At 42.4% G+C, this 23,809-nt stretch overlaps 1 protein-coding gene and 1 non-coding gene across 2 annotated transcripts in view; both read left to right on the top strand.

Moving 5' to 3' along the window:
- The window catches only part of HMGCLL1 (3-hydroxy-3-methylglutaryl-CoA lyase like 1), a 54,850-nt gene that overhangs the window by 15,326 nt on the left and 15,715 nt on the right, over positions 1-23,809 (top strand). Inside the window, exons 5-8 of the mRNA XM_060272491.1 lie at positions 248-343; positions 2,930-3,078; positions 10,605-10,668; positions 13,876-14,064. Of these exons, the coding sequence (XP_060128474.1) occupies positions 248-343; positions 2,930-3,078; positions 10,605-10,668; positions 13,876-14,064 (498 nt within the window). The remainder of the gene's footprint in view (positions 1-247; positions 344-2,929; positions 3,079-10,604; positions 10,669-13,875; positions 14,065-23,809) is intronic.
- Positions 6,188-6,267, top strand: TRNAI-AAU (transfer RNA isoleucine (anticodon AAU)). The gene has a single exon. It is a non-coding gene; the product is annotated as a tRNA-Ile (tRNA).

Below are 23,809 nucleotides of genomic sequence, written 5' to 3'. Positions count from 1 at the left end.
ATCCAATTCTTTGCATAAAGGGAAGGGGCAAAATTGGACACAGAAGTCCAGTCCATTTGGGTGCAAAGATCACTTCTATGTGACGTTTGTGAAATGAGCAAAGTTTTACTTCATTGATATTTAATTGTGTTCAGTCCTGTATTTCTGTGTCATTTTTTAAAAAACCGGTTCAGTTACCTTGTCAGTAACCAATGAATAAGTATCTGATATAAATTTAAGAAACTAAAGCTACATTTTGTCTTTTAAGATGGCTGATCACACAGAAGTCATGAGAGGAATAGAATGCTATCCTGGAGTCTGTTATCCAGTCCTTACTCCTAATCTTCAAGGCTTCCATTCTGCTGTACGTATACTGCATGGCTTTATCTTTCAGTTAAGCTCCGGGCTCTTAAACATATTTAGCTATTTTCATCAGAAGTCAAGATTGCATGATCTAACCCTATCAGTGGTATAAATTAGGCTACAAGAGGTCTGGAGGGTGCCAGCATAAGAGCAGGCCTTTTCTGTGGTAGCTCCCCGCTTGTGGAATGCTCTCTCCAGGGAGGCTTGCCTGGTGCCTTCATTTAGGGGCCAGGCAAAAACTTTTCTCTGTAACAGGCCTTCAACCTGATAGAAGATTCTGTGCCCTTTAAAATGTGTTTGTGGGAGTGGGGGTTATTGGTTTGCTTTTCTTCTTGGTTTATTATGTATCTATGTGTTCTCATTTTGCATTTTTATGTTGTAGACTGCCCTTCAAATGAAGGGCAGTATACAAACTGAACAAACAAACAAAGAGAAATAAATAAGCACAATCAGAAATCTATGTTAAATTTCACATGAACAAGTTTTGCTGGATAACAAGCGGGATCTGCAACAAAATGTGGCTGTGTTGAGTGCTGCTGTTCAGGATTCCAGCAACTCCATTGCACACATCCCTTTCCATTTCTTTGCCACCAGCAGTGCATGGTCTCTGAACATATTCAGTCCTCATTGAGCTGTTTTTGGAGTCCCTTTCCTAAAAACAGATTTGTAGCTCTGCAAACCTCAGGGTTTCTTCAATTTTATTTGTGGATGTTGTGCCTTTGGCTATATCTGTGTGCTTCTGAAACAAAAGGTGAGGAAGAAATTCGTTTCAGTTTGCATTCACATGCTAATCTTTCTAATTCACTCTTCTTACAACAACATGTGAACTGAAACACAGCTGCTTGTCAAAGTTTGCACTTCCCTGAATTTTGAGGTGCAGTTCTGCAACTGAGGAATTGTTTAAGAATGCATAAAATAGGGGGGAGTGTGCATATATTAGTAAAAAAAAGAGAAACCTCATGCATAAATGCATTGTATTAGAGGGAATGGCTTATGAAATTACATATATTGGGAAAAATTACATACAAAAATGTGTAAATCAGGAGAAATGCACAACAAAGTGCTGACAAATTCTAATGAGGACAACATGGAAACTGATGTGGAAATGTGGAACTTATTTGGAGACTGGACAAATGAGAAACTGAGAGAAATTGAAATTGACAGATTCGCCCACCCCTGGCTTGGGAATGAGGTCAACTACACATTTTCTAAGTTGACATTATGGTTTCTGGTGTCTACTTAAAAATGAAATGCCAAAAAGCAATCTGTTACACCTCATCTTTGCTTTCCACCTGTATTTGACAGCATTCTTGGATCTAGGCACAGGTATGAGTGTTTACAGAAAACAGGACCGTCTTATTTCTAGAAGTCTGCTTTAATAGGGTTGTCATGCATCCAGAATTTTCCAGACATAGCTGGTATTCTGGATATATGGCAGCCCCTGCCGGTAGTGTAAATTTTGGCAATTTTCATTAGCAAAACTACAAAATCTCAACAACTTTCATGTCCAGATTTTCACTTTTTGAAATACGGCAACCCTAGCTTTAGAGGAGAAGAGAGATTTAATTCACACAAACAGTTAAGGCTTTTCTGTGAGCCCCGTAGCGACTGTGCAAAGTGCATGGCCTTCTGCCTCAAAACCTTCACTTGTTTCCATGTGGGAAACTCATCATCTAGAGGACTCCCATTTATTTCAATGACACAGGTTTGCTCGAAAGGACATTTAGATAATTTTAGGGCCGGTGCCTCACTTGTGCTTTCATAACTCATTTTAAATTTGTGGAGAAAGAGGCTTTCTGTAAAACAAAATCAGTGTTGCTTCCTGGAGTGATCATTAGAATAATAGCAGCAGAGGCAATGAGTTTAGTTTATTACAGCTGCAGTGAAAATGCACGTTTCCAGGAGAGTAAATCCCATGCTTCCAAGTACAGTAAATAAACAAGCATGGCATGACACCAGTTGAAGTCATTTCCCATTTAAATAAATGGGAATGACTTCCCCTGGACTAAACTTTGTTAACTAATGCTTCACAGCACAATTCAAAGTGTTGGTGCCGACCTTTAAAGCCCTAAACAGCCTCTGTCCAGTATACCTGAAGGAGCATCTCCACCCCCATTGTTCTGCCTGGACACTGAGGTCTAGTGCCTTCTGGCGGTTCCCTCGCTGTGAGAAGCCAAGTTACAGGGAACCAGGCAGAGGGCCTTCTCGGTAGTGGCACCCGCCCTGTGGAACGCCCTCCCACCAGATGTCAAAGAGAAAATCAACTACCAGACTTTTAGAAGACATCTGAAGGCAGCCTTGTTTAGGGAAGCTTTTAATGTTTAATAGATTATTGTATTTTAATATTCTGTTGGAAGCTGCCCAGAGTGGCTGGGGAAACCTAGCCAGATGGGCGGGGTATAAATAAATTATTATTATTATTATTATTATTATTATTATTATTATTATTATTCATATGGTAGGCTTACTGCTAAACATAGCATGCACAAAGAAAGATATAAAGTCATTTACTGGAGAAGAGGGAATAAACAAAACCCAACCACATTTGTTCTGTGTGTTTTTTGTTGGTCCTGTTTGATTATTTTAGATTGCTGCTGGCGCAACAGAAGTGTCCGTCTTTGGTGCAGCTTCTGAGTCTTTCAGCAAAATGAATATTAACTGCAGCATTAATGAAAGCATGGAAAGATTTGAAGATGTCGTGAAGTCTGCCAGGAAGATGGACATTCCAGTGCGAGGGTAAAATAAAAAAATAAAAAGGGCACGTTTAACCAAGCTAGCAAATTTGTGAAAGCTGCCTGTAAGTTCATGATGTTGAAAAAAAAATTTTAGAAGCAGAAATGGCCTGTGGCACGTATGATGGGGGGGGGGCAGAGGAAGGACTCGCCTGCTGTGTTCAGTTCAGGAGTGGCCAGCAGGGTGGGGGTGGGGGTGGCTAGGCCAGAACTGGACGGGCACATAGCTGGTAGAGCGAGATGGGCTCTGCTGGTATGCCTGCACAGCCCTGATCTCGCCACCTGTAATCACACCATCCAGATCAGAGGCAGATTTAGGTCTGGTTCACTTGAGCCGGCCTCCTTCCCAAGTAAGCCTAGTAAGTGCTGGGCTTGGAGAAGGAGCCTTGAGGGGTCTGACTGGGTCCTAGAGTCCTCCCTCCTCCTTCCCAAAGCCTAGTTGGCACTTGCCCAGCTTTGGAAAAGAGGCGGGAGGGCTCCCTCCCCGTGTGTGTATGCGTGTGTGTGTGATGTTTTGGCCTTGGAATCTTATAACCAAGGTCGGGGCCCATCCAGATAAGCTCCTGTAGTGGAGCTGCTGTGGAGTGTGTGTTTTTCAGTGGCCCAGCCCCACCACACTGCCGTTCCAGGGTTTACTTCCATAGCTTCAAAAACTGTGTGTTTAGGATTGTAGCTCCTAGCCAGATGGGCGGGGTATAAACAATAAATTCACTTTGCACTTTACAAGAAAGGAGATTCTGACTAAATAGCAGGAAGAGCTTTCTGGCAGTAAGAGCTGTCCGACAGAAGGTCATGGACCTTGGATGCTTTAGCTGATATTCCTGCATTGCAGGGAGGTTGGACTAGATGACCCTCAGGGTCACCTCCAACTCTACAATTCTATGGTTCTATGAAATGCCCAAGCTGTGTTGCCTTGTGTTGCCCCAACAGTATTTTTGGGGAAATTGTTTCAGGCCTGGAAGAGGAAGGGGGTGGGGGCTATTGGCACCCCCTCTTTATTGTGTTTGTAAGCTGTTGCCAATAGGTGGAATAAGTGAAGGGGAAAGGAATGAGGGCAGAGGCTTTCGTCTTTTAATTTGTGTCCCGCAGCAACATCAAAAGGAAAAAGCTTTGCTGCTGCTTTCATAAGAAATGACCGGTGGCATTCCCATTTGCAACGTAACGGCCCATTGGGAGCAATGCAAAAAAAAAAAGCAAAAAAGCACTACTTTCAGAAATAATTTTAAAGGTTTCAGTTTTGGTTTTCTGTTTTCACTGGCAACCTGATGTGTATGTAGTAAGCGTAAATCAACGGCAGTGGGTGAAATTAATGGAAAATGTAGTTGAAAACTTCACTGAGAACTTAAGCTTTACTCTGTTGTTGTGTTGCTACAGCTGGAGCAGCATTTACTAAATCACCGCAGAAAGCGCTCTATGTTTGCCCGCTGTCGCACTAAAATATTTAAGTATTTACTGGAAGAATTCAAGGGCTCATTTTAAAAAGAAAGGAAGGAAGCTGGTATGTTCCCTTAGTACTTTTACTGATTAATTTTCTAATTAAGTAATTATCAAATACCTTTACTAATACCTTAATTCTATTAATTCCATGAATAAATTTTTATGTATACAGACTCCACAGATTTTACAGGGACATGTCCAATGAAGTTGATTAGCAGTAGATTCAAGAAAGACAAGAGAAAGGCTTCTTCCTGTAAGTCCGCTCACCCCTTTTGGGTGGCAGACACTCCCCCAAGGCCCCGGTGAGGGAATTGCGGCATTGGCTGTCTGTCCTGGTGGTTTTGCCTACCTCATAGCAGTCGCCACAACTGGTTGGGCATTGTGGTAATCCTTGTCTTGGATGGAGGGGAGGTTGTAGTCTCTGCCTGCCCCTCCAAGTGCTGGGGTATCTCGTTAAATGGGTGCGGCGGCGGGGAGTTACCATGTCCTCATGCCCAGCTGGGGACCAGGGCCAATGACACTCCCCCAGATGGTGATTCCTGTAGGGGTCATCCTATTTGATATGTCTTAGGAACCCCCTGCCCAGATTGACCTATGTGTCACTTCTGGCAGGTGGGCCGGTAGTGTTTTGATTGCCCCATGCCCGAGCCAAACCTCTTTCATCTGTATCCAAGAAAGTTGTAGCCTGTTTTGATCCAAACCAGTCTCCGTCGTATTTTAATTCTCTGGGGTGGGGGTGGTGACTGGGGAGCACAATACCTGGACCTGCAATGCATATTTAATGGACACTATTCACTGCAGCAAGAAATGTGGTGACCAATAGCTTAGATAGCTTAGAAACAGGAACGAGGAAACTGTGGTCCTCAAGATGTTGTTGAGACTACAGTCACATCCAGTAAAAGCACTCTTATATCACTTTAAAGGGACGCGTGTGGCGCTGTGGGTTAAACCACTGAGCCTAGGGCTTGCCGATCAGAAGGTCGGCGGTTCGAATCCCCGCGATGGGGTGAGCTCCTATTGTTCGGTCCCTGCTCCTGCCCACCTAGCAGTTCAAAAGCATGTCAAAGTGCAAGTAGATAAATAGGTAAGGTAAATGGCATTTCCGTGCATTGCTCTGGTTCGCCAGAAGCGGCTTTGTCATGCTGGCCACATGGCCTGGAAGCTGGATGTCGGCTCCCTATGCCAGTAAAGCGAGATGAGCGCTGCAACCCCAGAGTCATCCGCGACTGGACCTAATGGTCAGGGGTCCCTTTACCTTTACATCACTTTAACAGTCATGGCTTTCCCCAAAAATCTTGGGGAATTGTAGCTCAGTGAGGGGATTCCAAACAACTCTCAGCAACCTTAACAAACTACAGTTCCCAGGATTCTTTGGGGGATGCCATGACTGTTAAAGTAGCATGTTAGTGCTATACATTTCTGGTGTAGATGTGGCCTACAACTGCCATTATCCTTGACCATTGATTCTGCTGGCTGCGGCTGATTGCAATTGGAAACATCTGGAGGAACAGCATCTGGTTTCTTTCCTTAAAATGTGTGTTAGCAAAATCATAGAAAATAGATCTATCAATGGCTATTGTTCGCCATTGTTCTATGGAGCCTCTACATTCAAAGGCATTATGCACTATACCCATTGCCCAGGAGCAGCAGTAGGAGGAGATGGCTGTTGCCTTCATGCCCTGTTTCTGATAGCTCAGTTGGTTAGAGTGTGGTGCTAATAACACCAAGGTTGCAGGTTCGATCCCTGCATGGGACAACTTCATATTCCTGCATTGCAGAGGGTTGGGCTAGATGACCCACAGGATCCCTTCCAACTCGACAATTATATGAATGTTCTATGAATGAACTTCCTAAAAAGACACTAATTGGCTATGGTGAACTGTGATTCAGAGGGGCTTTTCCTAATGTTCTTAACATTTGGGGAACATTCCATCATATTCTTCTAATAGCAACTCTTAGATGACAATAGATGCTATTAGAAGAATCTGATGAGTGTAGCTGCTCCTGTTTTACACATTAAATTGCATTGAAGTCTCTCAATTTGAGATATTGCTGTTCAGAGGTGTAATTCAGAATGTGCACAAAAACCCAAGTATACTTTTGAATTCATTAAATACCATCAAGGGTCATTCCCTGTAGAAGATTGCATGTTATTGGAGTCAGTCGCTTATGAGTATTATTATTATTAGGAAATGTGAATGTAATAAATAGAGAAAAGGTTAAGTAAATATATTGCAGTTAGGCAGGGGCCAATACGGTGCAGGTGGATAAAATGTTATAGTTTGGTAAGTTCAGTTGCCTGCTTAGCCAGGAAACTCCCTGGGTGGTCTTGGCAAGACACTGCATCTCTCTGTCTAATCTGTTTCACTCGCAACATGATGTGGGGGAAATGGCTTAAGAATTGTAAAGCACAAATTCTAGTCTTTGTAAATAGGTTTACTGATTGCCAGGATGCTTTCCCTTGCTCCTTGATGGTTCCCACCCCCCTTCTTCGGGTTCATGAGATTCACTTCTTGTCTGTTTAGATACAGGTAGGTGTTGGTCTGCCATAGTCGAAACAAAATTAAAAAATTCCTTCCAGTAGCACCTTAGAGACCAACTAAGTTTGTTATTGGTATGAGCTTTCATGTGCATGCACACTTCTTCAGATACTTTGCAATGAAAGTTCTGACGTCTTTTAAAACCAGCTGGTTCTTGTTGTTAAAAGCAGATACGTAACTCAAGCTGAAGATTTAAGAAATCTGCTTGATATTTTTAATTGCTATTTATCTATCTTGGGATGAACAAGGAAGCCCCTGTGCTCACTGGAACATGAGATTTTCTTGTTGAGTTATTAAGAGTGCAATCCTCTAGGATTTGTGTTTGGAAGATCTTGAGGCTTCCCAGCTCAGCTGGGGGAAGCCCCTTAATCCCAGCATAGCTGGAGATAGCTCTGCCAATAAAACGTAAGACAGTGAAACCTATTCCAGCAGCATACGTCCTCGAAAGGGATGTGGCATGGACAGGGCAAGAAGAGATACATACCTATTCCAAATGCTCTTTAACTTGACCATGTGACCCAGGGCCAAGTCTTCAAAATGTAGGCCCATAGCTAGCAACTTGCTTGTAACTTGGGATCTAGTTTAAATTTCTATGATACTTTCTTCTATCTCTGCCATTCTTCATTTTCTTTTGTCTTCTCCACCATACATTTGACATTCAAAATACATTTAAGGTGCATGGCTTCCCCTAAAGAATAATGGAGAATGAAGCTGTCTTAGGGTACTAGGAATTGTAGCTCTGACAGGGGTACACTACAGTTCCCAGGATTCTTTTCGGAGGTGAGCGATGACTTTTAAATGCCCTTTAAATGGATGGTGTGGATGTTACTAAGAAGTGATCCACTTGCAGTTCACACCAATGATTTTACTTCATTTATTTACAGTAAAACCCCACCCCATTTCTAGAACTCACTGTGGCATGAGATGGAATGGAATCCAATGAAAATATGTAACATCAAGCCTGCCTAAAGGAAACCAAAGTTATTTGCATCTCTTTAGCAACTATGAGATATTTTGGGGTCAAATGAATGGTTACTCCTAATGGCCACAATCCAGCACACATTCACCAATGCTTGAAGGCCAATGAAATCCAAAGGATTTAAGAGCCTCTTTAAATATTTTGTTGCAGTCAGTAATATCTCACATTTGATGCAGCTGACTGAAGAGGTAGACCAAAAAAAGCATTAGGCAGGCTTATTTTTTACAAAATTCTTAACCACTCATTCATCTAGATAGATTTCAGGATGGTGCACAATAATAATAAGGTTAACATAACAATAAAAGCAAAATGTAAGCCATCGTAAGACATCAGAAACAAAAAAAGCAGCATCTTATTGTCCTTTGTGATAATAGGATGCTGGGTTAGATGGACAATTGGCCCAAACCAGCAAGCTTTTCTTGTGTTTTTATGTTCTTATTATTTCCGTATTCATAATGGTAATAATTATTAATGTTATTTATATAATGCAATCTATGTGCTGAGTTTGCAAAGAACAGATTTGAAACGGACTCTCGGCAATCCAAAGTCCTTGATTTTGCCTTTAATTAGGAGAGTTTGCTTGAATATTCTAGCCCTTTACAAGTCGCATTTCTCTGCATTTTTAGCAACCATTTGGCTGCCTTGTAAAAATATGGCTTCCTCCATGGATTCGTCAACTGCTATATTTAAGAATTTGCCTTAGGGATAAACATGTTCATGTTCTTCTGACATGAACTCCCAATGAAATTGAATCACCCTACAATGAACAGTGTAAACTACATGCAAACATACAATGTAATAATAAACAGGAAGCAAGCAAGCATCTGTGTCTATGGCAAGAGTCTCAGAGGGCTCTTTGCATTCAGCTGTGCTAGCAGCTGTGTGTGTGTGTGTGTGTGTGTGTGTGTGTGTGGTTTTGTAACCATCTCTGGCAGATTCCTACAAGAGGCTGGCTCCTGTGCAGAGCTGAGTTTCTGCTTGGATTGATTGCACTTTTGCTGAATGCTGATGGTGATAAATTGCACAGCTACCCTCTGCGGCATGCATCCTCTGTACAAGTTCTCCTTCCAAGTCCCACATCACAATAAAAGCATCGTTTCCTGTCCCAGTTGTTTCCGAACGAAGAAGACTAGCAACAGCTTCATTTCCCTTCCCTGTAGGGCATCTGAGACCAACCTTTAAAATGCTGAAGACCTTTTCGTTTGCCAATTAATGGACAAATTTAGCCGACGCACACTTTGATGAGGAAGGAGGAAAGGGCTTGTATTATCAAAGGGAGTTTTATCTAGTTTCATCTCATCCTTTTTACGGAAGGCAAAATGGACACAGTTAATACAGATGCTAGCAAGATGTTGTCCAAGATCGTTTGTAAGTTAGCTCTTCATTACGCCCTTCATTTCTACTGTAGTTGAGAAAAGAATACTGTTGGTGCATTATAACACATGACAGGGCTTTCTGTAAGATCAAAAAACACGTTTTCAATGTGGGGGTGATTTTCCATGTTGGGGAAGTCTGTTCTGATTGTTGCCTTCCACTCTTGTAAACTTCTGTGAAGTAAGGCTTTTTAAAATCCTTCCTGCACTTCATGAGGTTGGACTAAATGACTCTTGGGATCCTTTCCAACTCTACAGTTCTATGATTCTAAAGTGACAAAATATTCTGGCTTGGCCTTGCAGACTCAAGATACAACTGTTTTATGGCTAAGAGGGAATGGGGGAAGTGGGGAGGGGAATAACTTATACGCCTTAACAGTCCTACATCACGATGACACCACGCTTACAAATTCCTTCGTAATCATTCATATGAGGACTATAGTTCCTTCAGAGTATTGCTTTTGGCGTCTGCGAACACAAAGCCCCCAACAGCGTTAATAGTTACAGAGCTAATCAGTACCCAGCTAATTTAAGTGAGGAAAAGTCAGCAGCAAATACAGGAGGGACATGTGTTTAAGAGGCTCACAATTGCAGTAAGAGGCGCAGTTGTGAAGAGACACTTCTTAGCCCATTGTGGGCGATTAATTTACTTGCATGCAGTGAAACCTACTCTTGCTGACACACCCCTTTTGGCCAGTTTACAGCCTTCTGTAAATTTGCAGGTGACGGTCTGAAGCAGGGAATCTCCTCAAGTCATGGAGACTCTCAGTGTGATTTTGAACCCTGGAATGGAGAAGTCTATGGAGAAAATGGAAAGTGAAACTTGGGGTGGAGTTACTAAGAATTAACATGTGCCTCTGTTTCCATGGGAGATAGCTGGGAATGCCCATGTGTGAGAGTCTTTCCAATGCCCACTGCTGGAGTGTGGCCCCCAGCAGCTTCTCACTAGGACAATGTGGCCCTTGGCATGAAAAAACGTTTTAATGTCTAAAATTTACTGCTTGTAACTTGGTCAAAATTAGCATGTCCTTGATTGTGGCTAGTATTCTTGTGCTAGAATGCTCAGTTAAAACTTTTTTAAAAAAGGATTACCCTATTCTTCCTGGCTTAATTGTTCATCCTAGTATTTGAAGAATGTTTCTGATGGGGCACCGATGTGTGCATATTGCCAATGCATCTGTATTCTTTTTTTTCCATTTAGGTATGTGTCTTGTGCATTGGGATGCCCTTATGAAGGAAATATTGAGCCAGCGAAAGTTGCAGAAGTAAGACACTTAAAAACACACAGCCCAGGAATCTATACTTCCCCGGGGATCTATTTTCTTGTGAAGGGAAAGGACTGCTGACTTGAGGGCATGCTTTTTATTTGCACAGGGTTTTTTCTTCTCGTTTTTATATGATTTTATTGGATTATATAGAGAACAGACAAAATAAAAATTCGACATAAAATATCCCCGTTTCAAAACAGGAGAACTCTGAGCATTAGCAGAAATAATGCCCATTGAGCATAGAACAGGAATCTCCACAGTTCTAATCTGTAAAATAGCATCGGTTTCTCACATCACAGTCAAAAGCAGATCCCTCACCACCTTTACACCCCAGCCGCACATTCAGTTATCTGCATCTCCTCCTGCATTGCAGTTCTTAATTGTCTCTCTCCTGCTCATAGCTGCCAAGTTATCCCTTTTTTACAGGTATTTTCCCTTATTCGGAATAGGCTTCCTCGCGAGAAAAGCGAAAACTTGGCAGCTATGCTCCTGCTCCTGCCCATGCATGCAGAGTGTGTCATAGCTAGTAGCCACCAGCATTTTGTGGTCATTAGAACTATAGAATAGCCACCACCTTTGGCTAACCAACTGATTGAGGAAGCAGTCAGGTTACACAATAGATTTTAGATTCTTCACTTGACGGCACTTGATAGCATTACTCATACCTGCAGCATGTGCCAAGAAACACTTCTACACAACCCAAGACTTCAGATCAAAGTTGAAAATTTCTAAGAAACTGTTGGCCTATTCAGGGAGTGTTAGCTCATCACTTGATAACTGTAGCATCAAGTGATGGCTTACATGTGTAAAAACACAATTGGAACTTGGGGTTACCTCATGACAGAGTTTTCATCTCGCCTGGCATCCACCGTAATGCAATACTTCTCAGTACTTCTCACAGCGCTGTCAAATGATGTACCTCAATATTTAAATCAGTCCTTTAATAGTAGAGGCAAGATAGGACAAATGTGGGTAACCAGGAAATAATAATAATAATAATAATAATAATAATAATAATAATAATAATAATCTCCTAGCCACATTGCAAAAATCCAGGAACGGTGTTTTCTTTTTCTCTGTTTTTGCCATTACAGTGCTAGAGTTTGTTTCCACTTACGGTAGTTTCCCCCCTCTAAACTCTTTCATTTTATCCTGCCTCTTAGCCCTGAGTATCTGTTTACATGGAGTTTATCACGGTACTTCTCCCAGAGCAGATACAACTTTCATTTATTAAGAATAGCAATTTTCTGATTCAGTTGGTTTTCCCGTCAAGCTGCGTGTGACATATGTTTAGATATATTGATGGTGACAGGTTTAGCTGTGCTGTTCCCATATTTCCTATTGCAAAACCATATTGGAGTCTGTCCTCCAAAAGTCCTTGATATGATGCTCAGGCCAAGTTCCCACAACCCCCACCCCCTTGTCAATAAAGCCCCCTTTCAGCATTTCAGCAGGAATGCAACTCTTCATTTTGATTCCACAAATATCCTGTGTTTTTTTCTATCTAATGCCTTCTTCTACAGAAGATTAGTCAGATTTTGTCCTCATTATCGTCATTATGAGTTGCTTTCGGGAGCACCTTAATTTTGAAAAGTGGCATACAAGTCGCCTAACAATAATAAATAGTATAATGACAAATAATACTAGTAGTAGGCCCTGGAAAGTCATGAACAATCTCCCCCTTCCCGAGATTTACCAGAAATTGTATACAGTATGCCTGAATTTTTCTGGGTAAATCATGGAACTGTTGTGCCAAACTAAAAGAAATAGCCATGGGATTCTCATCCTCCTTGCAGACTTTTAAATCTTGCTTGTGTCATTTATCTTCTGGCCTTTAGATTAAGCATATAATCATGTGGGACACCAGGGACTAGCAGCTTTGCACCCTGTCATTTTATCATACTCGTCCCACCAGCAAAACCCATTATCATCATTGGTATTTTACCAATTTAGCACTTGTCACCCATCTGTAGCTGTTTCTTGTATCTCCTCTGCACTTGGGGACCATGATACAGTAGGCAATAAAGTGCAATAGGAAAAACCGTACGACATCCATTGAATCAAAAGTATGTGGCATAAGCATTATACATTGCAAATTCCAAGCGACATTATATATATACCGCTAGGTTTTTTCAGTGTCCAGGAAGAAAGGGGTAGGTTCAGGGAACATGATTCCACAGCCTGCTCCTGAATTGTGGGGTCTACACCTGCTCTCCATAGTTAATAGCTGGCTCCGCATTGTAAAATTTCTAAAAGCTGAATGGTACTATATTACGTCCTGGAGGACACTGTATATTTTCAGTGGGCTTTTCTCCTGTGCTTGTATGCTGGACCCAGGTGGGATTAGGATGCAAGCCTGAATGCAGTAAATGCAGAGAGAAAACCCTCCTGAACAGCAGGAGTGAAAATTGGATCACTTCCAGGATCACCACTGGTTAAAAGCTCCTGATATGTGACAGCGCTCTTGCTTTCAAGCGCTAGACGATGCTCATGCCACCTGGGCCCAGGATGCCAGCACAGAGAAATACCTCTCAGGTGCATCCAATTTGCCTCCCTGAGTTTTTTCTGTAAATACACATTACTTTTCAGATTCCCAAACACACATAGGCAAAAAAAAAAAAAGGGGGGGGGAGATAGTGCATGTTAATCCATCTGCAACAGAAATTCTCTTTGACTTCCATGGAAGTATTGAGCAAGCAAATAAATGCCAGACGTTCGTTTCACTATTTAATCCATTGAAAACACCTGGCACTCTTAAGTTACTGTTCAACAAAAGAACTTAATTCTGAAAAGCTTGAAAAATCAGAAAAAGAACACAGCCCTGTGCAGAGAGGCATAACCTGAAAGATGTTCTAGAACAGCCTTCCCTAACCTGCTGCCCTCCAAATGTTGCTGAACTACAACTCCCATCAGCCCTAGCCAGAATGAGTGATGGTCAGGGATGAAGGGAACTGTAGTCCAATAACATCCAGAGGTCACCAGGCTGGGGAAGGCTGTTCTAGAAAGGATAGGAAAGGACCACCTGTTGAAAACAGGCCCCCTCAGGATTAATGCGGGGAAACAAAAAGGAGATGACTAGGATCCTAGTGTTGGTCTTTTCCGTTCCTTAGAAATTATTCATCGGTAAAAGTCTCTTAAAACTGCTTTCTCTTTTCCCTGTTCTTCTTTTGCTTATGTTTGGTTCTCCTACCATTCCCTCCCCAGGTCTCCAAACGGCTATACAGCATGGGTTGCTATGAGATATCCCTGGGAGACACCATAGGTGTGGGGACTCCTGGCAGCATGAAGCGCATGCTGGAATCTGTTATGATGGAGCTCCCCGTGGCGTCAATTGCAGTGCATTGCCATGACACGTACGGCCAGGCTTTAGCCAATATTCTCACAGCGATGCAGGTAAGATCCAGTCTCTGGTCTTATCCAAATAAAGTTTTCTCAGCGCTAGCCTCATTCATCCTTGCATCTATGTAGGCTCCAGAAAGGAGGGGAAGAGCAAGCACGGGCATATGCAAAGTTCCTCACTCCATTTTAGCAGGAGTGAGCAGCTTCCCTGGGACTAAGGATTGGTTTGCACAAGCTCCAGAGCAGAACGGGAGCCTCTTGGGCATGGCTGCTCCCTTGCTCAGGAGATGCTCATTGGTAGACCGTGTGCTTTGACTGCGCCCAGATTCAATCCCAGGTAAAGGATCAGGTCCATCACCTCCTGGCAAATAAATGGGGAAGAAATGGAGGCAGTGAGAGATTTTACTTTCTTGGGTTCCATGATTACTGCAGATGGTGACAGCAGTCACGAAATTAAAAGACGCCTGCTTCTTGGGAGAAAAGCGATGACAAACCTAGACATCATCTTAAAAAGCAGAGACACCACCTTGCCGACAAAGGTCCGTATAGTTAAAGCTATGGTTTTCCCAGTAGTGATGTATGGAAGTGAGAGCTGGACCATAAAGAAGGCTGATCACCGAAGAATTGATGCTTTTGAATTATGGTGTTGGAGGAGACTCTTGAGAGTCCCATGGACTGCAAGAAGATCAAACCTATCCATCCTGAAGGAAATCAGCCCTGAGTGCTCACTGGAAGGACAGATCCTGAAGCTGAGGCTCCAATACTTTGGCCACTTCATGAGAAGAGGAGACTCCCTGGAAATGACCCTGATGTTGGGAAAGATGGAGGGCACTAGGAGAAGGGGACAACAGAGGACGAGATGGTTGGACAGTGTTCTCGAAGCTACCAACATGAGTCTGACCAAACTGCGGGAGGCAGTGAAAGACAGGAGGGCCTGGCGTGCTCTGGTCCATGGGGACACGAAGAGTCGGACATGACTAAACAACAACAACAAAATAGGATCAGGTAGCAGTTGATGGAAAAGAGCTCTGCCTTGGATCCTGGATAATGGCTGCTGCCAGTTGGTGTTAGAATCAGACCATTGGTCCATCTAGCTTGGTGTTATCTCCACGGACTGCTAACGACTTTTCAGGATTTCAGACAAACTTGTCTCCTTGCCCTACCTGGAGATGCAGGGTGCTGAATCTGGATCTTCTGCATGCATCGCAGATGCTCTGCCACTGTACTAGACTGGGTGTTCATAAGCCACCATACTGCTGCCCTACCCATGTGATCAGTTTCCTTCCAAGGTTACCTAGATAGGCAGGGGTGCAGCTGTACTGCAGTGACTCTCTCACTGCTGATGTCAATGTATGATCTGGGTTGGGTCCAGGCCAGATGTAAGTAATGAGCTGAGGATCACATGCTATAGCTTAATGCGAGTCGCACATTTCTGCACTGCATCAATCTGCGGGTGGCTGTCATTGATGGGCACGCTTTACATATTTGTCCGCAATCTTATTCGAAAAAGAAGAAGTTAAGTTGCATATGTACAAAAATATATAATGGGAAGAGATCACAAACATGGACAGAAATGGATAGAACACTACGGGCTGGTACAAAATCAAAATATAGCAACCTGTGAATTATTATGCATACAATATGGACTATTTGATTTGTTTATGCCTTTCTGTGTGTTTCTTCACTTTATACCGTACCAAGCATCTTGCACCCAAACATTGCAAATGAATCTGGAGCAGAGTTGGCTGCAGTCTGATGGCTTGGATGCTATGGATGGGATTGACTGTACTGTTAGACTCTTAACAGTTCAAGAGTAACCCAGCCATCTAGCAACAAATATAGAAGTTTCTTCAGTACCACTCTGCATCATATCATAATATATTGCTACTTTAAGTGCTATTTCCAAGGCTTTAGGAAAAGTGGAAATTGGAAATGTCCTCAGGAAAATGGTTTTTTTCTGGTCCCAGCTGGTGACTACTGAATTGTTGTATTGAAAACCTGCTGCATGATGAATTGCCCAAGTTTTACTATATGAAAACTCACTAATATATTAGACATGCTTCCTTTTAGGCAGAGTGCTGTTAAATTATAATTCCAAACGAAGCGATGGAGACATGGGTTTTCTTCCGACATTTGTTACTGACTGCAACAGTCAGAGTTCGATGCTAACTAGTTTCAAAGTGCACATTTGCGGTGCCTTCTTAACTTAGAAAGACAGGAATTAATCTGCATGTGGATAAAGGAGACTTAAAAACAAAAACCCCAAAGCCTGTAGAATTCATTAACTGGGATACTCCAAGCATTTCCCCTAACAGAACCACTTTTCTTTCTGTAGATCTTAGCTCTGTTCTATAATTTTTCATAGCAACATGTTTAAAAAACATTGAACCTGAGACCTTTTGCATCCCAAGGACATGCTCTACCACTGTGCTGCAGCCCTTCCCCCAAAGTGCCTAGAAGACATTTCAGCTCAATGTGGGAAGATCGAGGTGGAGTGGATTCACCCAACACACCCAGAAGCATAGGGGTCAAGGGCTGGCACATACTCCCCCCCTCACATGTACAGGCTGAATGCCCAAAGAGGGCTTACCGGTACTTGTGTTGTTTTCTGGCAGTGTGATTGTAGTTCTGTTGATGAACAACTATGAAAGGCAATGTGCATCGTGCTCTCTATGGCCGAGCCAAAATGTGGCAGTGGGGAATCCTAGCTGGCCATTAGTTCAGCTGCAATGTCTAAATTGTGAGGGGATGGAACCTTCCAGAATACCTGTCCTAAACAGCCTAGCTTTGGAGATTGAGGTGGGCGGGTGGAGAGATAGATAGATAGATAGATAGATAGATAGATAGATAGATAGATAGATAGATAGACAGATAGACAGATAGACAGATAGACAGATAGACAGATAGACAGATAGACAGATGAGATTAACTGTGAGGCAATCCAAAAACTGGCCTTGAAAAAAAGAGTTGGGCATAGTAAGGGAAGATGGGGACCAGTAGAAAACTGAGTGGATGACGCTCCTACAAAATAAGAGTCAAGCAGGAAAGTCCTCAGAGGCAAGATAGCTATAAGTAGAAGAATGAGAATGCAGTGATCTAAGAAATGAAATGTGAAAGAGGATAAGCAGTATTGGGAAAGACCAGAAAAGACTGGGAGAAAGGAAGAGAAGAATGAGCTGGCCCCAACCTAAGTATTATTTACACTTTCCTGCAACCCTTGAACTGGATCAATAGATTATGCTGCCTGGATATTGCCTTTGAACTTCTATATTGAAATGTTGCTTCATTGTAAGATAGAAGAAGAAGAAGAAGAAAAGTTTGGATTTGATATCCCGCTTTATCACTACCTGAAGGAGTCTCAAAGCGGCTAACATTCTCCTTTGCCTTCCTCCCCCACAACAAACACTCTGTGAGGTGAGTGGGGCCGAGAGACTTCAGAGAAGTGTGACTAGCCCAAGGTCACCCAGCAGCTGCATGTGGAGGAGTGGAGACGTGAACCCGGTTCACCAGATCACAAGTCTACTGCTCTTAACCACTACACCGCTTACTTCCAGCTACTGCTGGGAATAAAACACACATCAATTAGCACACAGAGAGAGTTCATTTGTACTAGCAGTGGGTGGGGTGGGGGAGATGAGGCTAAATTGTAGGTGGTGCCAGAGGATATTTATGAACTAGAAGTTCCAGGTTCCTTGATCCCTGTTGGCATTGCCTCTAGGCATGCAGGGCCAACAGGGAATGGCAGTAGGAGGAAAGGATGAGCACCACAATAAATCAGGGAACCTTGAAATCCCAAGGACAGTGGGAGCCAGTGCTGCTGATCGAATTTACAGGCCCCTGAACACATGTCAGTAAATGAATGAGCCCTTTCGTCCCTGGAGCGCATAGATATGGGAACTGACAGCAGATTCCCAGGGACAGGGAGCATCACTGAAAGGCCATTTGTCATGTGATAATATGCATAAGTCTATACATACATGCATACATACCATATTGCTGGGACTAGGAATACCAGGTGGGTACCTAGAAATGCAGGGAGCCTAAAGAAAATGGCAAAAAGTGGAAGGGCAAAAGTCAGTCCTCCACTTTTTCAAAACAGGATTGTAGGAGTTGGGGCGCATTACAACTTTGCACTTGGCCTGACAAAATTATACTTTCTCTGGAGTTAAACAATGCACACTTCTGAAAAGCTAGAGTAAACAGCTTTCACCTTTCTTTCTTTCTTTCTTTCTTTCGAGAGGTGAAATGGTAGATAAGAAAGGGTTGTGACTTCTCTGAAAAGTCTATTTGTTACCCACCCCTTTAAAAGGGGCTCCCTTAGTTGTATGTGTTTGCCTGCAATGTATCTGCTTAAGCTCTAAGCTTTGGGTAGGGTATCTATACAGTCGGGCTTTACATATCTGTAAAAATTGTTGACCCCCGCCTGACTAAATTTAACATCTTTATTTAGCAGGAGAAATAAACTAGCATGACAATGAGAAGTATAAAGACAATTCCTGTAAAGACAATTCCTGAATGAATGAAAGCAGAGCAACATTCTGTCTCCTATTATTTAGTGAACTGTAGGCTGTAATATTTTTGCACCAGTTCTCTAGATTGTTGATGTCGTCTTCTGCTCAGCATGTTTCTGTTCTGGCAGAGATAGTACTCAGCCTCCCCACCCCCACCCCCACAAATAACAATACTTTGATGGTATTTGGTGAGGAAAACTTTCCATCATTCAGTTGTGCCCTACTCCAAATGATATTGGACGAAGTCACTGAATTTGCATAAGAAATTACCTAAGAGGTTTTATAAGTGTTGTTCTAACAAAAGAGTAAGTAGTGAAAGATGGCTGACTGCTTAGCCAAAACATTCAAAGGTTAAGATTACAGTGCTCAAGTCATTTACCCTGAGGAGGCATTACTAAAATAAAAAAAGGATTTCTCCAGAGTAAGTGGTTTGACGCCTGATCTAATTGTTGATGCCACTGAAAGGAATAAATGCCAGGCATTAAGTTGGGATATGATGTCTTTCTAAATAGTGTGTTTTTGGTGCAAATGTAAAAAGCATATGAAGGAATGTTTCAAAACAATAAGATTTTAAACAGAAGTATGGCTAAGTCTTTGCTTGGTGGCTGAAACTTGGCTGAACCCAGAAACCGAGATATTAAAATATCAGACTCTAGAATTTATAGAAGTGACAAAGTCAGCAAGAAGGAGGAGGCGTGGCTGGCTGTTTGGGTAAAAATAGTGCTTTGAGTAAAACTGCATGTGGAGACTGGATAACATGACAAAGGCAATGTGAAATGGCAAAGTATTATTTATAGGAAACTGTGCGACCTCCCTCCAAGGGAGAAGGAAACAATCTGGACCAACAAGATGTATTACTGATACTAGTTGCTCCTGCTATGACCAGTATTACTGCTTCTACCATAACAACTCAACATTACGCTTGGATTTAACAACTTGCTAGAGGCTGTACAGAGTACAAAAACGGCATAGTTTCTGCTCAGATACTCAGGGCACTTCCAGGCTACCTGTTTATTGGCCATTAATCCTGATCTGCTTGCAGGGGGATTTGACAACATTGAGTATATATTATGACTGTCACCATGTAGGCCAATTTAGGAATATTTCTTTCGGCCCAGATGTAGTGTTCACACTTGATTGGCTGGTTTTCTCAGCCAAAGTGCTGATGATCGCCCACACTCAGCACATCTAGTATTAGTAGAATTGGCAGAGATGATCCACTGCATCAGTGGTAGGTCAAAAGACTTATGAGAGGAGGTTTTTTTTCTTTGACATTCTTCAAGTTGCAGCTCCTAGTTCAGTGCTTAACAGTTGCAGCTGAGAGCAACATCAAGGAGTGCTCTAAGGTAGAATCCATACAAACTGTACCAGGACATCATTCGAAAGACCTGCATTAGGACCTTGGAGCTAATGTGGATGGGGGCAACAGGTGAGGATTTTGGGAGAAGGATGATAAAGTAGTAGTAGTATTCAGCTGTAGCAACATATAGAGTGGTCTGTATCACTGGCACCTTTTTATATTATCTGTCTCATTCATAGGTGTCATTTGATATAAGTTGTGTTGACTTCATAAAATAAAAGTGGGTTATTTGATGAAAAAGTGAAAACATCATTTATTGGGATTTGATAGCATCTTCTGCATTCACAAACCAAGTTAGGAGAAACAATTGAAAATACTTGTTAAGACACACACACACACACACACACACACACACACACACACACACGGCTTGGTCTTCTGAATTCCACATGGAAAATTGCCAAATATGTAGTGAGCATTCTATGCTTTGATTTTTCAGAGTGTTGTACTAGAAATCTTAATCTTAAGGATTAGAGAAGAGTAATAAACAAATTTTGATAAGTGGCTGAAATAAATAAAAATTGTAAATAGATATAAAAAAGGTTTCCTGCTGTGATCATACCATTGAGGTGGTGGAAGATTCAGTCTCCAGTTCCCAGATTCTATTTCTTTAACATATGTCTTACAGAACCATGGAAAATGAAGATAAGATCTCCAAATTTCCATGTATTTAACAGGGGGTGGGGAAGTAGAATAGCGTGAGAAACAATGGAGTCCAGATATTTTTGGATCCCCATTATTTATATGGCCAATATATCCTTCAGGAAGCAGAGTGGATTTTGGAGGAAAACAGTAAGTGTAACAGGACTTCTTTTATAAATAGACATAGGTTTTTTTTCAATCCAGCAATTCCCCAAACCTGCATCTTCTGGAAAACCATATCAATAGCACATGGTGCTTAGTCTGATGCTACATATAGAATTGAATCATGGCATTCTTGCCTTTTATGGTTCTTGAGTGTGTCTAGGAGCCTGTATGTGTCCTCTCCACGGCAGCTAACAGCAACTTTGGAGGGTGTGTGGGTGTTAGATTAAGAGAATGGCACAGGATAATTTGGAAGCCCCCTGTCCCTGGCAGCTTTTAAAGTTAACTCAAAATATGAGGATTTGGAATCTTGGATCTCCTTGTGCAATGTGCAGTTTGGCCTTGCAATGCAAAACACAAAGAAACTATCCTAGAATTATATAACCCGGACTGCTATCAAACGATATGGTGCTTCCTTCAGATAGTCTTAACAAGTTCTCCAAAGACTTTTTGAAATGATGTGTTTACTCACTGTTGCTCTTACTAGCGTTACCACTATTCAGTAATATTTGAATATATGAGGCTTTTGTGCTGTTCTGAAGTGTCAGGGCCTGGAAAGGGGGCTTCTAGCTTCACCCTGCACTCTACAATGGCCATGTCAGAGGCTCTCTTGGAAGCAAGAATCATGCTACCGGTAATAGGCACAGGAAACTGGATTAAGACAAGGGAAGGTGAGGCGGGCCAAGTAAATGAAGTTCCCCATCAAGCAGCTGATCAGCCACAACAGTTGTTTTCAAAGAAAGCTCTTCATATGTTGCCCAGTTCCTGCACATGCACCCAGCTGGATCCAGGCCCTTGTCTTGAAATCCAGTAGTCCATAACATTTGGGCCTACTAGGTTGGTTCCCATGCCAACCATACAACTCATTTTTGAACTCTTCCAAGAAAAGGAGATGAACTGAGACACATAGGAAGGTGTCTTATATTGGGTCACGTGACTGGTCTATCTAGCTCAGTACAAGGTTTCCCAAACTTGGTTCTCCAGCTGTTTTTGGACTACAACTCCAATCATCCTATACTAGCAGAACCAGAGGTCAGAGGTGATGGGAATTGTAATCCAAATACCACCGGAGACCCAAGTTTGGGAAACCTTGGTCTACACTGACTGGCAGTAGTTCTCCAGGGTTTCAGGAAAGAGTCTCCTAACAATTTGCAACCCCCTTAAGAAACTACAGCTCCCAGAATTCTTTGGGGGAAGCCATTTCTCCTGGAGGTAATTTGTATTTCAGGCTTTCTAATTAAATATGTAACTCCTCCGCTGTGAATTTTTCAGCTCTTCATAGCCAGTCAGCATCTTCTGTCACATATATCACTGCCTTTCTGTTAGCACGAGGAATCGCTTTTGCCTTCTCAGGAGTCTTGTGTTATTTTAGAAAAGCATTTCACACCTCATAAGTAGTCAGAGGAGGGCTTATATATTTGGAAATCATTTGTAGTTCTCAGCACAGGTCACTCAGGTTGGTCTTGTACCTTGTTGGTTGCTCAGATCAGATACGAAGAAGAAGCATCCATCATTGGTCCTATCTCAGGACCATCACCATGCCCTTTCTGCTTTCTTCATGAAATTTGGAAACACTTTGAATACACTTTATTGTTTTTGTTTACGCCATACTCTGAGCACCCCACTCTAGGGAAAAAAACCAAACCCTCATTTTAAAGCCTTATTTGTCATACGTCTGGCATTCTAAACTCCCCCTGCCACCATGCTTTAAACACAGAAATGGAGGGGGGGGGGAACACTTCTGGGCTCTTTGCCTCTTAGATTCTCCTCAATATGCCAAAGTGGTGACCAAAACTGCATACAATATCCCATCTGAGGCCCATTCAGGTTCAAGTTAAACTGCAGCTCAGCTGTATAAAAACCTTTAGTAGGATCCATGTCATACAAGATGAGTTGTTAAGCCTTAATTTTATGTGTGCATTATCATGTTTTCTGCTTGCACTTTGGCTCTGATGGCTTCTTCAAATCACCCTTTTCCCTTAACATTGACCACTTTAATGCATAAGTGAAGTGGGTATTAGGCTGGTAGCTGCACAGGAAAGTGGAAAATATAACAAACAGATGCCTCATTTCCTCCATGGTTCTCTACCCCCCCCTCAAAAAATAATAATTCTATATTTCACTGTTGTTTTTCTGGTGCCTTTCTTAATACAGTAGTACCTCGAGTTACAGACACTTCATGTTACACAATCCGCTAACCCAGAAATAATACTTCGGGTTAAGAACTTTGCTTTAGGATGAGAACAGAAATCGTGCACCGGCGGCAGTGGGAGGCCCCATTAGCTAAAGTGGTACCTCAGGTTAAGAACAGTTTCAGGTTAAGAACGGACCTCCAGAACGAATTAAGTTCTTAACCCGAGGTACCACTGTGTGTGTGTGTCCACTAAGTGTACAGTTGTTATCCATGCACTAAACAGACTCTAGGTACCTTTTCTCAAGGCAGAACTCCAGTTTGAGATGATGAATCTCTCAGTTTTGTTTTCTCCAATTTCCCATTTCCCTAGTCTTAAATTCAGTTCTTCATGTTTCCACATCAGTGTGCATTTTTAAAAAATTCCTTATGAAAACTCGCCAGCATTTTAGTGTGACTATCTCCCAATGTACACATTTTTATATGTCATTTCCCCTAATGTGCACATTTTCAGAAGTGCAATTGAGAAGCATAACCACTTCAGTTCACGTATTGTTTCAGGAACTGTGAACCAGGGAGTTTCTATTAAAATGCGAACCAGATTTCTTCGCCGTCCCTAGCTCTGGTTGAAGGAAACATGGCACTTAGAGTGCCCCTACCACAATATTCCTTCTGGGGACGTGGGTTTAAACTACTGAGCCTCTTGGGCTTGCCAATCAGAAGGTCGGTGGTTCGAATCCCCACAACGGAGTGAGCTTCCATTGCTCTGTCCCAGCTCCTGCCAACCTAGCAGTTCGATAGCACACCAGTGCAAGTAGATAAATAGGTACTGCTGCAACGGGAAGGTAAACGGTGTTTCAGTGTGCTCTGGTTTCTGTCACGGTGTTCCGTTGTGCCAGAAGCGGTTTAGTCATGCTGGCCACATGACCCGGAAAGCTGTCTGTGGACAAATGCTGGCTCCCTCAGCCTGAAAGCGAGATGAGCGCTGCAACC

This window comes from Zootoca vivipara, chromosome 3 (assembly GCF_963506605.1).
Source record: "Zootoca vivipara chromosome 3, rZooViv1.1, whole genome shotgun sequence".
NCBI lineage: Eukaryota > Metazoa > Chordata > Lepidosauria > Squamata > Lacertidae > Zootoca > Zootoca vivipara.
This window is presented reverse-complemented; position numbering and strand designations above follow the sequence as displayed.